General features: G+C 39.9%; 1 protein-coding gene across 4 annotated transcripts in view; it reads right to left on the reverse strand.

The window, feature by feature from the left end:
* Positions 1-3,505: 3,505 nt before the first annotated feature.
* The window catches only part of LOC108790473 (inosine-5'-monophosphate dehydrogenase 1), a 121,418-nt gene continuing 109,550 nt past the window's right edge, over positions 3,506-15,373 (reverse strand). For 3 of the 4 annotated variants that reach the window (XM_018560742.1, XM_018560740.1, XM_018560741.1), the window contains exons 13-15: positions 14,461-14,604; positions 13,980-14,063; positions 4,149-4,247 (exon numbers count right to left, since the gene is read on the reverse strand). In XM_018560742.1, the coding sequence (XP_018416244.1) occupies positions 4,226-4,247; positions 13,980-14,063; positions 14,461-14,604 (250 nt within the window). In that variant the 3' untranslated portion in view covers positions 4,149-4,225. Of the gene's footprint in view, positions 4,248-8,700; positions 8,718-13,979; positions 14,064-14,460; positions 14,605-15,373 lie in introns of all 4 variants that reach the window. The other variant, XM_018560738.1, reaches the window with a different exon arrangement.

The raw sequence follows: 15,373 nt of genomic DNA on the forward strand, positions 1-15,373 counted from the left end.
AACATAACTGAGCATCTGGAATGACCGCTGAGCAGAGTGCTGGTGCCAAGCAGGAAGACATGTCGCATTGTTTTTTGCTTTTCCTGAACAGTCATGTACATACACACAGCTTGCTGCAGATATTTTTAATAAAGTCCAAACTGCAGTTCCATCAAAGCTTTCTTCAACTAGTTGTAAAAGCTCATGTAAGAACAGCCAAAGCACAGACACCATCAGCCAATTTATAGACAACCCACATCAACTCAAACATGGAGGCCACTTGCCGATATTCTAAAAATGCTATTGAACTGTTTCTGCCTGGCGTCAATGGTTTCTGAGATACTGATCTGGAACAAGCATGAAAAAAAAAACAAACATACATCACTCCTTATTGTCACGTCATAGTTGTTCCAGGTCAGTGGCTCTAAATGACTGAATCCACTGGGCCAGCAGTGCAAGAGTGGTGTTACCCTCTATTAAATGCATATCATGAGAATACAAAAATGTGAGGTGAATTTATCAAAACTGGAGCAGCCAAAATCTGGAGCAGTTGCCCATGACAACCAATCTGCGTCTCTCCAGTTTGTTCAGTTAGGCTTTGGAAATGAAACAGATAAGCGGATTGGTTGCCATGCACAGCTGCTCCAGATTTTGATAAATTCCCCTCTGTATATTAAATGTGGGGCATTTGTTACATAAAGCAAAGGTTCTGCAAACCCCACTGGGATGTGATGTCTGTACAATGCAAAATAAAAAGGCAGAAAATGCAATAAAGAATATTTAGTGCAAACCAACGGCTAATCTCACCTTTTTTTTTTACCTTCTGAAGAAGCAGGTACCAAAAAGCATGCAAGTTAATCCAGTTATAATAAAACATACAAAACACAATTTGGTTTGTAAAATGTGTCGCACTAAACAAAACTAAACAGACCCACTACTGTTTAGCCCGGGTTCCACAGTTTTGGGATGCGTTCAGGGTCACTTCGGCATCTGATTACTAAATGCCATATGCAATAGATGCTATTTGAATAGGGTTTTATCTTGGCTCTCTGTATTTTTACATTTTTAATGCACTAGAAAAGCTGAACATTATTTTCAAGTCGGAAAATGATTACTAAATGCACAATTACTGTATTAGCAGCAGTACTGTATGAAATGTTTGTGTGCTTTTTTATGGGGTAGGGGGGGCATACGTAGATATGCAAGATATGAGCGTTAACCTGAATTTCTCCTGGTAAGTATATAGTGCAGTGTGGATAAAAAAATTAAATGTAACCTTTATAAACAGACTGCTTTATGCATTTGGTGCCACAAAAGGCTCCAATCGTATCTGCGGACAAGCCATTGTCAAAGCCAGGGTCACTTCATGGCCAGTAATGAATGCAGCGTAACCCTAGAAGCTAAAACATGTAAACTTAAAATAAATGCTACACAAATAAAGCTTCAAATGTTAATTAACATGTAAAATCACAGTATACAAAAACACATGGGCAGCTTCAGTTCGGCATTTATTGCTTTTTGTACAATTATACTTCAAGTCAGGAAATGGAAAAGCCAACTATCCAGCAGGTTGGTCCTGTTGCAAGCAGAAGATGATCAAAACGCCAGTTACAGCTGAAAGACTGTATGCAGTACTCTTCCCCTGAATGCTCTATCAATTTCCGAAATATTGTGTAGTCTGCAGTGTAAAGCTGGCCATACACCTATAGATTATCTGTGGTCAGATAGAAAAGTGCAACAGATTCCTCCATCTACGCTAAACTGTGTGGGTGGAGGAATCTACTCCTTGGCAAAACTTCAGTATCTTGCTTATTGGCCCCGCTGGCTCTCAAAATACCTGAACAATCTGATTGGATGCAGACATTGTTTAGGTGTTTTGAGATCCAGCAGGACCGACTAGCAAGATACTGAAGCTTGGCCCAGCGCAAGAGATTCCTCCATCCACAAAGTTTAGCGTAGCTGGAGAAATATGCTGCACTTTTCCCCCATCTGACCATTGACAATCTGCAGGTGTATGGCCAGCTTTAGGCAGAAAAATCATGTTCTATGATCAGTTTTAGATTTGTCATGGGAAAGATTTGTTGAGTAACCACTAAAGAATTGTTTTCTAATCTATACATACAAGGGGCATACATACAAGTGATTACCATGGAGATCACATGCACAGCAATCTCAGAGGTTGAAAAATTTTGCACAGTTGGCCAACACCTTTGTTGCATTTTGGAATGCAAGGTTCAGTTCTCCTCATGTATGGACAACGTAAAGCCCAAATCAATCCAATTTTTGTGACATTAAGGTCAGGTCCCCCCCCGAGATCTGTGACCTTTCAGTCAAATGGGGAAGGGTTAGCATTTCCTTGCCAGGGTCACAGGGGGTGGAGATGGGTATAAAGCACAATTTAAGTTGCACACTTTTTTACTCCCTTTTTATCATCAGGCTGAAGGGAAGAAATTGACGCGATTCATTCATCAACACAAACAGCATCTCGAGGAATCCCACTGTTTGCGTAGTATTCTGACAGGTGCTGTCGGCACCTGTCAGAATACCCGATCTGAGCAGGCAGCTCCTTGGCTACCGGCTCTGATCGCACAAGGATTTTCCAGCAGGCTCCTTCGATCAGCTGATCGTGGTATGCCGGCAGAAAGTGGAGGTGGCAGCCCCACACACCGCAAATTTCGGCCGGCACATTAAAAACTGGCCGAAATTCGACCAGTGTATGGGCATCTCAACACTGGTGTTTTCTCAATATATCTGCACTCCTAATTCACCCCTACCTACTCTAAAACCTGAATATATAATAAAGCACCAAGTGTCGTGGTGTATAAATACACCGCACGTATTAAAAGATTTTTAGTACAACACTGTGCCCAGGGTGGGATTTCCATTGGTGGAGCCAGTAGGAACACAGGAAAATTTTGTGCCCAAAGTAATAAGAATAAATGTTTAATATTTTCTTGCTATATCAGTCCCATCCTAATGAAGAATATTGTGACAATGTGTAAATATCCTCCAGTAAGCATACTGTATTTCTAGTGGTGTTTGGCGGGAGCCGGGAGAAAAACCAAGTGTTCAATACCTGTTCAGGGAAATGCCACCTCTTCAAATGGGCTGCCTAATGGTGAATGTAGCCACACTGGTGCCTATCGGACTGTGCAGTAAATATTTATACACATTGCCCAATTGCTACAACATAAAAGACTATAAGAAGGGATGTTAAATGGTACAATGTTTGACAAGATCTATTAATGCAACTTTAATTGAGCTTTAATTCTGAACTGAATTTCATTATGAAATGTGGATTATAAAACCCCACTCAATATTCCATTTTGGATCCAGCTTTCCATGCAACAGTAAAAACACTAATTCTGTAACGTAGAACTGCAGCCAAAAAGGTGGGGAATGGCTAGAACCTTCACCTACTTTCTATTTCGATTACAGTCACCGAAAGTAAGGGCAACATGCTAAATCTTAGACTTGTCACCAGAGCAGGAATAGAGGAATAACATTGAATAGAGGAATAACGTGGCTGAATATCCTTATATAATAATTGACAAATGTGCATATGCAGTCACGCTGCCAAGTTAAGCCAAGCTTGCAACAAAGTAAAAATGAGTTAATGCAACCCATAGAGAGCAGCCTGACAATATTACCATCGGAGGTAAACTCCATAGTTTGCTATTCATTTGAGCTACTTTCATTTGAAAACTGACCCACTGCTTCCATCACAGCCCCATTTCATGATGCCGAAACATGGTATGGAAGAGACTGCAGATTGTCAGTGTTACCATCACATAAAATATATCTAAGAATTCGGAATATGACACAATTAATATGATCATCATTTCTGGTAATGTTCCAACAGTAATGTATTTCTATCCACTCCAAGTAAGCACTCAGAATTATCACTGTATTTTCAAACAGATGTGAATGTAACAAATGTACTTCTAAGTTCTGCTAATTCAGCACAAATGATTAGTTGGTATTTCAGCATGGCAGCAGTTTGGTCTTTCGTTCTTTCAAGTCTTTCTTACACACCCTATGCAAAGGTGTCCTTAGTGCAAATACCACACCATGCAGTGAGTCAGTAAACATTGCCGAGTTGGATTTCCTGCATAATTCAGGGAAAAGGGAAAAGGCGAAGAGCTGGGGACAACGGAGGCGGGTCTCTTCAATGCATCACGTGGGTTTGGTTGGGACCAGAGAGGGAATGTTGGGAGTAGACTGGCGATGGCTACGTCTCCCAGTTTCAGTATAGTCGTTTCTCGTAACTAAAAAAAAAAAAAAAAAAAAAATGTTTAGTCTCGAAGGAAAAGGCTATGATGATAAGTTGGGACCAGAGAGGGAATGTTGGGAGTAGACTGGCGATGGCTACGTCTCCCAGTTTCAGTATAGTCGTTTCTCGTAAATAAAAAAAAAAAAAAAGAAACATGTTTAGTCTCGTAGGTAAATGCTATGATGATAATTTATAATTGAAGCAAAGTGTAAGACAATAAACCAGATTAACAGTCAGAGTAGACTCCTTACAAATATTTGGTATTGTGCCTCTCCCTGCAGTGCAAATATAAAAAAAAGTGCATCACCAGCACATCAGTGATCAGATGTCCAACTGCAATCAATTTATTGGCATGAACACATCTTGTAAACCGCAACGTTGCGGGGACCGCTCAGGGTCCCTTCATCAGGCCGTCCATCCCCCGCCTTTCCTTGCAAGTGTAAGACACATTATGTCATAGAGTGACGTGTATATACTACCAAAATTATGTATTTTGCCCGATTCCAAAAATACAGGCTCTAATTTAATGTAAACCTTCCACTTTACCCATTTAATAAGAAAAAGGAATATGGGGGCTCCCCCTCTCTACACACAAAAACTTACCTTCACCTCACTTGCCTGTTCATATACAAACGAGTGTAAGGAGCGCTACTGCCTAGAGTGTGATTGAATGATATCTGATAGTAAGTAAAGAACAATTGGTGTGACTTACAGTCATGAGGCTGCTGGTGTGCCAAAGATGGAAAGACAATGACAGGAGCCTGGAGGGAGTCCGGTGAGGGGTGATTTCCAGGATGCAGTAGTATCGCGTGTAAAAGTAATGTGAAGAACCCTGTCAGCACGCATGCACGGCTGGCCAGGCCGGGCGGCTTGGGAAGGGAAAGCCGCGAACGGCTGTGAGCAACTGTATTCAGTGCGTACAGGATAGTGACACGCTACCAGGATGAGTCTTGGGTAGGGGGAAGAAGTCTGGAAGGGTGGGCAACGATATGAAGAATAGGGCTCTCAGTGTGGTGGTGGCTACGCATTTCGAGGCACAGCCTCTTTCTCAAGCCTTAGGGTGAAGATGTTGCAGCCCTTAGACATGCAAGGTAGTTCAAGGTATGGGGGAGCATTTAAACTTCTCTCTCATCTCCCTTGATGCAGTACACGTTACCCAGGTGACTGCATAAATGTTAAATATTCCCTAAACTTTAAATTATTCACTTCAATAAAGCGAAAAGTAATGTGCAAAGTAAATGGCTCAATCATTATTCGCCCTCTTCTCGCTTTCCTATTAAATAAACCTGATATTGTTAAAGCGTATCCAATTCTAGAAACAAAAAATGAATATTGCTGCTCACCAGTCCCTTAGATGTGGAGGCTGCAGTTTTCTTTAAGCCTTTTTCCTTTATCTCCATCTAGTGATCCTACCACTAACACATCCTGTCCCAGAGTGATCATGTTCACTCCCTGTACTGTATCCATGTAGGAGCAGCATGGTCATCACAAACACCTCCTCCTTTTATCTACATTACATAGGGAGGAAGTGTTTTGTAGTTCACAGATAGCTGATGTTTGAGACATCAGTTCAATGTACAAGTATTTACTAGGAGCCTGGAATTCTGGAAAGAGCAGCTTGCATTTTTCTGTAAACACAAAATGTACTTCGATATGGTGACTGTATTAGATTTTTTCTCCTTAGTATGCAGGTCAGCCTGGAATTCATAAAAGTTAAAGTAAACCTGTAGTAAAAAGCTGACAACTTTAGCCATCACCACAACCTCAGTCTTTTGCAACTTGCAGCAGCCATTCATATAGAACCATTCAAAAAGTTGGCATTTGCAGCCTCAGACATGATCCCTACATGGAAAGGCCCAGGACTGCTAACAGGTTGCACAAGCACCAGGAACTGAATTTTGGGATGAGCATGGGGTGTGTACACATTCTATGACAGACCACTGATGGCTATATATTAATTATTAAAGCTTTATTTAAAAAAGGAGCAAGTGCAAGGGTCAAGTTATTTGGGTGGCTTGGATTTCCTTGATTGAGAACAAAAGAACAAACCACTAAATAGCAAATGCTTTTCTGCTACCAAACGGGAGCAGACCAGGCCGAGTAAAATACAGATTATAGTCACCAGAAGGCAATTAAGTAGATTTTATGAAATAAGAAATATAAAGTTGATGTGAAGGGGAGGAGTATTGAGCAGAATCTGGCATATAAAAGATAAAACTTTATTTAGTAAAAGGTAGAAATGTTCCCAACGTTAAGTCTGAATGATCATAAAGATACAGATGTTTAAATAAATTCAAAACAATGCTGCCAAAAGAAAAGCAGCATGGATGAAGCAATCTCCCCTGCCAACTATTGTATTCAGACAACCGGCACCCATGGCTGTCTGATTACCTGAACAGTGACTGCATCTGATCACTCTTTGGCTGACAACATCCTACCTGGCGCCTTCAATTTTTCACTCAAAGTTTGGGAAACCAGCTGATGCAGACAGGGCCACCCACGGCTTGAATTTAAGCTGAATGATTTCCTACTCGGCTAAAATGTAAACAGTGAATGGCCAGCATTAGGTTACTGCGTGGCATCTTAAATACATTTATGGTATGCCTTGGTGTGAATCTCTAAGCTTTTAAAACAAGTTTGAAGTGTAGTATGTGCATTAAAACAAAAGTATGTGTATCCCGCAGCTGTAGAACCTCAAATCATATCTGAATTGGTGCTGACACCGTCCTTCCTTCTGGGGGGTGACTGCTTTTGTTCTCCATGGTCCCTGTGTGTGTTGTAAAGTAGCCACTGCTCCAACCTCGCTTCTGTGATGGACTACAATCACAATACAAATTGGTAAACTAAACATGAGATTGTAGTCTGAATGGGCTTGGAGTGGTGGCTACTGTACACCACACACAGTGATCCCGGCGAACAAAAGTAGCCACCCTCCAGAAGGAAGGACAGTGTCACCAATTCAGAGATGATTTGAGGATCTACAGCTGAGTGATGCACAAATAAGATACATTTATGTTGATAAGTACGGTACTTCATGTATTTTTAAGATTTATCCTTCGTTTAGTGTCGCTTTAAGGATTACTGCAGTAAGCCCCACTCTGCACACCTGCTAGAACACTGCAATATTTTTAATTGCACCATTATTGCTGATGATAGGACTCCTGAGTTAACCTTGTATTTAGCACTCACATTTAGTAAGGTCAGTAGAATATTAATATCCAATGTCAGCATCTACAGAACCTAAGCAATGAAAGCCATTAATGCCATTTGCTAAAATACAAGCAATTTAAAAACAGAATTTGCAAACCTCCCCAAAAAAACCACACACACACTTTGATCTTAAATGTTGCACTAATGATTCAAATAAACAGATTGTTTCTGTATGCATGGCAAAGAAGAAAAAAAATTATATGTAATTTGGGAAAACAAAAACAAGCAACAGCCGAAAGATAAAAATGAAAAAAAAAATAAAAAATAAGAAACCCCACAACAACAAACACCCCCCCCCAAAAAAACCCTGCCTCTTACTTAGAATTTAACCACTTCAGGACCGGAGCAATTTTTTTTAAAATGCTTTCTGAAAAAAAAAGGTTTTCTGGAAAATATATATATATATATATATATATATATATTACACATATACATACACACGCGAGTTGCTTTTTTGTGGTGTTGCATGGTATTTGTATCAAAATTATATTTGTAGAAAAAATAAATGAATTTTGATGTACACAAACTCAATCTAAGGCCTCGTTCTAAGGCCAGATGCAGTGCGCTCCGGCCCGATCCTGGTCAGAACACACTGCCTCGAATTGAGACAGGCTCATTTTTTTTGTGTGGCAGGAGGGGCATGGTGGTTCATTGAAGTAAATGGCACCGTAACCACGGACTCCATGGATCGCAAGGCACATTATGCTGCAAGCACTATTTTGATCGGACTTCATAGGGCAAGCAGTATTTTTTCTGACTGCATCAGATTGGACTGCACTGGTGTAAACAGAGCACCAGATCTCCCAAAGGAAAGCATTGTGATGTGTTTTTGATGCAGCTGCCAAACTGAACGGACTGCATCACATGCAAACTAGCCCTCAGGCTTTTGAACACTGGTAAACGGAGTTGAGGTACATACCCAACCCGAAAACTTTGAGGATTTATATGACTTAAAAACTTCAGATTTAATAATAGCAAAATAAATAGTATTCAGTTTTTATTAAAACAAGAAAAAAAATATATTGTTCAGATGTTTTAGTAATGGCGGTGAGAACTATTAACCACTTAAAAAATAGCACATGGCATCATATAAAAGATATGTAATTTTTTTGCACTTGTGGGATAAGAGGACTTAAAAGGTTTCTGTATCTCAGTCTTACTTAGGGCCATAGTTTTACACATTTTTTATTTGTCCATGGACCTTTCAGTACACAAGACATAAATACTCTGTTACTTACATGGTAGGAATGTATATCTAGAATGGATGCATGTACAAAAGAAAAAAAGAGAAGATTATAAACGGTCTGGGATTTTATTTGGTTTGAACTTTCCCACCACCATCACCAAATAAGCACAAATACAAGTTTGATAGATCAGGGAAGGACATGCTAAACTGCAATTTAAACAAGGCTCAAACTGATAGGTGCACCAATTTCTTTGTTGAGCCACCCTAAATCCAGCAACCCTTCACCGTTTCCTAGCTAGAAACATGACCGCAGTAAACATTGTAGCTCCGTACTTTACCGTCACCCAACCCGCAGTTAGCTCATTAGACAATTAAAGAACAATATCGTACTGGTTAAGTATTACCGATGTTGTCACTTCTTGGAAGCTAGCTAAATGCCTCCTATTCAACATGCTAGATTGACATCAGAATGAAAAGAAGTTGGGCAGCATCTAGTGTAGAACTTTACAATTCCTTTGATTTCCTTGCATGCAGTGATTACAGAAAATCAAAGTATAGACACATATCAGTATTGAAACAAACTGTATACTGGCAGTATAAAGAGTGGGTTTTAATCATTTGTTTGGAGTATTGCTTTAAGGAGTCAACAAACAGCAGGTATGAAAGATATAGTATGCAAGGGAGGAAAATAAAAAAACAAAAATAAAATAACACATTTTGGTCAGGCAAACTGATTAAAGAGTGTCCTTTTTTCCCCATAGTTCTCTTCAGGGTCACAGGAGGACATAGACCGACATCCTCCCGTGACCCAAAACTCAGTATATAGCGGGCTATTCCTTGCTATATGCGGAGAGTGCTGCAGCCAGGGACGGATCCAGACAATACTGTCAAGATCCACCCTGCTGCCTGATCGACAGCGGGCTCTGCCTATCTAAAGGCAGAACCCGCTATGGCCGCCCCCTCCAGTCAGCTCTGGAGGATCGGAGAGGGGAATCCCTGTGGGGAGCGGTGACTGACAAGTCACCCCTCTCTGCAGGGAGATGATCAGGAAGTGAGCAAGCAGCACTATGTTTTCGTTCACTTCCCGATCAATAGAGCAGAGGTGTGACAATTTCAATGTCCCACGTTGGCTCGAACTATGGGGATGAGTGTATTTCACTAACCCCATAGTTTTGTCCAGCCCTGGGATACTCCTCAAAATATAAAACGGAATAAATGACTATGTACCATATTGTTTGCAAATCTGGAAAGTCATTGCTTTATTACACTTGGAACCATTTCTCATTTTACCATGTGCATCTGCATATCACACACATCAGTGTTTATAGTGATGAGATCTCTAGTGGATTATTGTTACCCGTTACTTTGTATTCCTGGATATGTGCAAGTATATATATATATATATTTTTTTTGTTGTTGTTTTGTTTTTATTAGGGCTGGTAATGATTAAAAATTTCCTGTTCGATTAATCTAAAATCTTTTAACCTCTTGCCGTCCGCACGCACGGGCAGAAAAGACCCGCTAAATGCACACACCCGTTACCGGGTGTTTCACATATAGGCGATCGGCGGGATCAACGTCACCAGACTCCTCCCCCTTCCCTTCATTAGCCGACAGCCACTTGGGGAAGGGGGAGGAGTCCGGTGACGTCGATGTCCGTGACGTCACCGGATCTCCAACGGAAGACCCGGAAGCCGGCGGAGAGTACGGATCAAAAGAACTTTGATCGATCAAAATAATTTTGATCATGTCTTACACATGTCATCTCTTCCCACTGCCTCTACCAAACATTGAGACCACGTTCATACCCTTTGAATTCCTCGACTGCACATAATGCACTCCTCCATCACATACTGTCTGGCTCCTATACCCTCTGCACTCCTTTCCCTGCACATACTACCTACTATAATAACCACCATCTGACCTTATACTCTCCAGATTCCTCACCTGCACTTTATGTCCAGCACAACTACCCTAATGCTGGGCACACACCTTGCAACCATCGCAAGACTTTTGTCTTGCGATGGTTGTAAGGCAATTTAAAAAACATACGATCTCCCTATCTTGGACAGGCAGATCGTACTTGCGATGACCGCAATGCTGAACGGGCAGTGTGCACATGCGCACACCGGTCCGAGCAGCATTTATCTTATGAACATGCCACACACCTGCTGACAATCGTACGATTCTCGGCGGATTTTCGAATATGTTCCTAAGATAAAAGTCGTGCAACCTTACAGTAAAAACGGTCTCACGCCTTCCACACACCTTGCGATATTCATACGATCGCGGGATTTCCTGCGATTATCGCAAGGTGTGTGGGCACCTTAACCTTGCCCATTCTGAAAAGGGCACACTTTTGCTAGTAAGAAAACAAAACTTGCTCAGAAATCCAAAAATGAGCTATACTCAACCCTGAATTAGCAATTAGACAGACATAATGCAATCAGCAAAGATAGATGGATAGATCATGTTGCTGATGTGAAATTACCTATTTATTAAACTGATAACAAACCAGCATTTTGCCAAGGATAACTGAACTGTGTTCAGGTAACAATTACAAAAGATCTGGCACACCAGCAGTTAACTGCAGGAAAAATAAGTATTTGAATTCAGTTGGGGAAAAAAATTAAGTGAAGTGCTGCAGCCATAGCTTTTGACTGGAGCGTACATTTTAGCTTAAAAAAAAACAGTCATTATGTGGGGGAACCATACCATTATTGTGTAGTCATCTGACACAACTGGGCATGTTTGTTTTTTTGCGGTTAAACAGAAGAGTAATAACCATTCTGTGAAACAAAATGCCAAAAATTAACCACTTAACTTACTGAACTATTGGCAGAGATGTGAAGCAAGCTCTTGTTCATATTGACTGTAGAGCAACCTGGGGTATTGTGGGGTGTCCTAGTATGCAAACAGTCCCTTTGGGAACCACTTGGCCTCACCTCCTCCTGTGCATCACTACTGGTCCATAACTTTGATGGAAACTATGATGAGGCACAGGAGATAAATCAAACCAAATATGATGGTCATCAATTGTACATTGTTGGATTCCAGGTTTCCCTTGTAATCTACTAAAAAGGACTAAAAAGGAGAGTTATGTTGTATGTATAGCCATTTTTTTTTTGTTTGGTATGAAATAGGGAAGGGTTAAAGCAAGTAAAATAATACCATCCATATACTGTTGGGAAGTTTCCCTTTAATTCCTGTAGCCGAGTTGCGACAGAGTGAAACAAATCTCACTCAGAAATGTGCCACTGGGACAGGTAGCCCCATTGGAAGATTTACCCTTGCATCTTATTCTAGTGAAAACTAGCATTTTAGATTTCCCAAACCCTCGTTTTGGGAACGAGGGTGACAAGTAGGGTGAACCCACAGAGCAATACAAACTTGACAGGGGTTATAATCCTTACTCATTCTGTCCAAATGGGTATACATACACTTTTAGAATGAGGAGATTGTGTGTGCTTTAACCAGCTAATAACTGAAAAAAAAAAATGATTACTATGCCAATTTTCATGATTGAAGAGTATTTAAAAATCACTAATAACTTTTATTTAATGTATTGTTTACTTTACAAAATGTATCCAAACTGCCCCCCCCCAACCCTCCAAAATTAAAGCTGAATTAAAATTGGTAGCCAAAGCAAAGAGTATGCAGGAATCCAAGATGTGCTTTGTTTTTCTAGGAAAATTCTTTAGAATAGTTATAGCCTATGTAGGCTTATATAAGAAGAAAAATAAGTAACCAATTAAAGCTGAACTCCAGTCAGCAGTCAAAAATTACTATACAACTGTCAATGCCCTGCACAGAAATGGTTAACTCTCTCTCAGAAAACCACACGTCTATTAAAAATTGCATGCTTTTTGTCAGTGTCAAAAAACACGCTGAATTCCAAATGCGCAGATGTGACTGAAGCCCCCTGCAGGTTCTCTCTTCATCCTACGGCCTATACAATAAATTACACTCCTTTTTGCTGGTCATGTACGCTCAGATATCCTCAAGTACAATGTAGGACTAGGTATACAGCATGCAAGGATTTGAGGGCCCGCTCACATTACACGAGGAACCAGGAATAAGGTAGGCCCTTCCTATTATTCCTTTCCTGTCCTAGACTAATCAAGCAGATAATTCTTGTTGCGTGGAGTCAGTCATTTTTGACTGCTGGTTGGAGTTTAGTTTTTTAATGATCTGTGATGATCTGATACCAAACAACTACCTCACTAAATTAAACGAACAATGTCGCTTTAAAGGGGATAAAGACCAGACATCACAGCGTAACTAAACACTAGAATCTCATCTGCCTTTAGATGTGGTGGCTGCAATAGGGCGAAGGGGTTGTGTAGTTTACAGAAGATTGCTTGGAAAACTAATACCATTGTTTTGAGATTTCAGTTCAAAAACACATGGAGATTCAAGGTTACTAGATCTAAGTCAGGATCAATAGTCATATTTCAGTAGTTAGAAAATTTACTTGGTTTAAAAAATAGGATATGAATGCAGCCATTTTATCTATGGACTAGTAAGCTGCAATATACAACACATTTATATTTTTGGGTATGAAAAGCCAGCACCAAGAAAAAGATCTGCACTAGTTTATTTTTACCATATAAATCACATGTACATGTGTGGACACACACACACACACACACACACACTGAACTGTGCATTGTATACTTGCTGTGATCACAGCCATTGTACCACTGATCACATGACAAAGCAGTTTATTCAAATCTGTCTCCTTCTGTCTACCATCAACAATCAGAGTGATGGCCCACTATACCGCGCCTGAACAAACCATCTGAATAGAAGAGTTAAAAAGTGGCTATAAAGTGAGAGACTGCACATTCAGTTTTATAATTACACCAAAGGAAGTAAGAGTTTTTATCTGTTTAGAAGAGTTACAAACAAATGATCTCTCTATTCCTTTAGTGACTTAATTTTATCCTTTTTTGAAAAGGGATCATTGTTTAATGCAGTTGAAAACAACAGGGAATGGTATAAAACGTACAGGTAAATTCATCGAAGCATCCCATGCAATGCTCTAGTACACTACAAAACATGTCAAGCCATTAATGGTGCAGAAATGTAGACCTATGCTCATAATTTCAGTGTAGGAAACTATGGGCATATTCAAGTAACTAACTATATAGAGTAATGTAACACTCAACTTGAAAAGGAAAAAAAAAAACCCCAAAAACAAGCACACACAGGGAAACATCAACCATGAAATGGTATATGGATCATAACTACTAGCAGATGACATGCAACAAACTATAAATATAAAAAGACTGGAAACACAAGTATTACAAAACACTGATCTGGACTTACGAATGGAGACCATGGACTCCACCTTCTACTTGGGCAGACATGGTTCTCTTTTCCAGTTTTAGTTCCCCAGAATACATCATAGAACTGCAAATAAAGCAAAATGCTACAATCAAGCTGTGTTAGCTGCAAACATATACAGTATAATGAGTCAATAGTCCGCAGAATAGACAAAAATGGGGCCAAGAAAACACATGTGGCAACAATGCCATCTACTGCTTGTAATGCCTTGAGTAGGAGCAGCACCTCTGATCAGCTACAAAATCCAGAACGTTCATCTTTAATGATCGGTTTATGAATACTTATTACAAAAACAAAATCAACTCACCTAGGGATTGATACACATTGTCAGTTTTAACAAAATCGCAAAGTATACCTGTACAAGAAACACATCTGATGCTACGCAAAACTTAAGAACTGGGTATATAAAAAATAAAAACAAACACACAGCACAGGTCAAGAATATTGAACCAGCAAAGCTTACCGTAGTATGGAGAGACTTTTGGCCCCTATGTCTTGGCAGCCATGTTGAATGCCTGCAATTAGGTATGGTGCAAACTTATGAATGGATCCTTTGTCTTGAATGGAACCAGATACTCCTTGGGCCACTTTCACTTTATCCCCTTCACTGGAAGCAAAAACAAAATATAAATAAACATATACATTTCAGCTAAAGCCAAATTATTATTTGGTGTGATGACAGAAAGGAATATCAACATAAACAAAGGAAATGTAGAATATGATTATTAAAAGGTGAACTCCAGGAGGAAAACACATTCATGCCATATTATTTAAAAACCTTAAATGCATTCTTAATTTAAACTTAAAGCACCTGTATTTGGTCTTATATTCAGCCTCCTGTAACCCGGTGTACAGGAGCAGTCAGACCGGGAGAAGGAGAGCCAGCACTTAAGCCACATAGGCTCTGCTATATGCATGCATGTAGATTGTGAACATACCAACAAAAAGAGGACAACAGATAGATGACATCAGTTTGCTTTTACTCACTTGTCCCTTACTAAGCTGTGCTTCTGCTGCAGTAGAAGTTGAGTATCTGGCTGTGTTATTTATTCTGCCAGGCTAGAAAGCATTACAAAAATTCGATGGCAGCCAATACTGTATCAATATATGCATTTTATTTGTATTTAGCCACCTTGCCTGCAGTTCAGCTTAGGGCTAGTGTACATGGGCATCTGAAGAAGGTTTATCACATCTGCCATACATTCATATGGATTTGTACAAAAAATTAAAAGCAAGGCACAAGTTCTCAAAAGCCCATGTACACCAACTCTAAGGCTGGATACACATTACAAAAATTTTTACAATCTATTAGTCTGTATAGACATCTAAAACCTATATGCTCACATGAAATCCAATGTAAACACAAGTACAATTGT

The sequence above is a fragment of the Nanorana parkeri genome, unplaced genomic scaffold (assembly GCF_000935625.1).
Source record: "Nanorana parkeri isolate BGI_ZX_2015 unplaced genomic scaffold, ASM93562v1 scaffold476, whole genome shotgun sequence".
NCBI lineage: Eukaryota > Metazoa > Chordata > Amphibia > Anura > Dicroglossidae > Nanorana > Nanorana parkeri.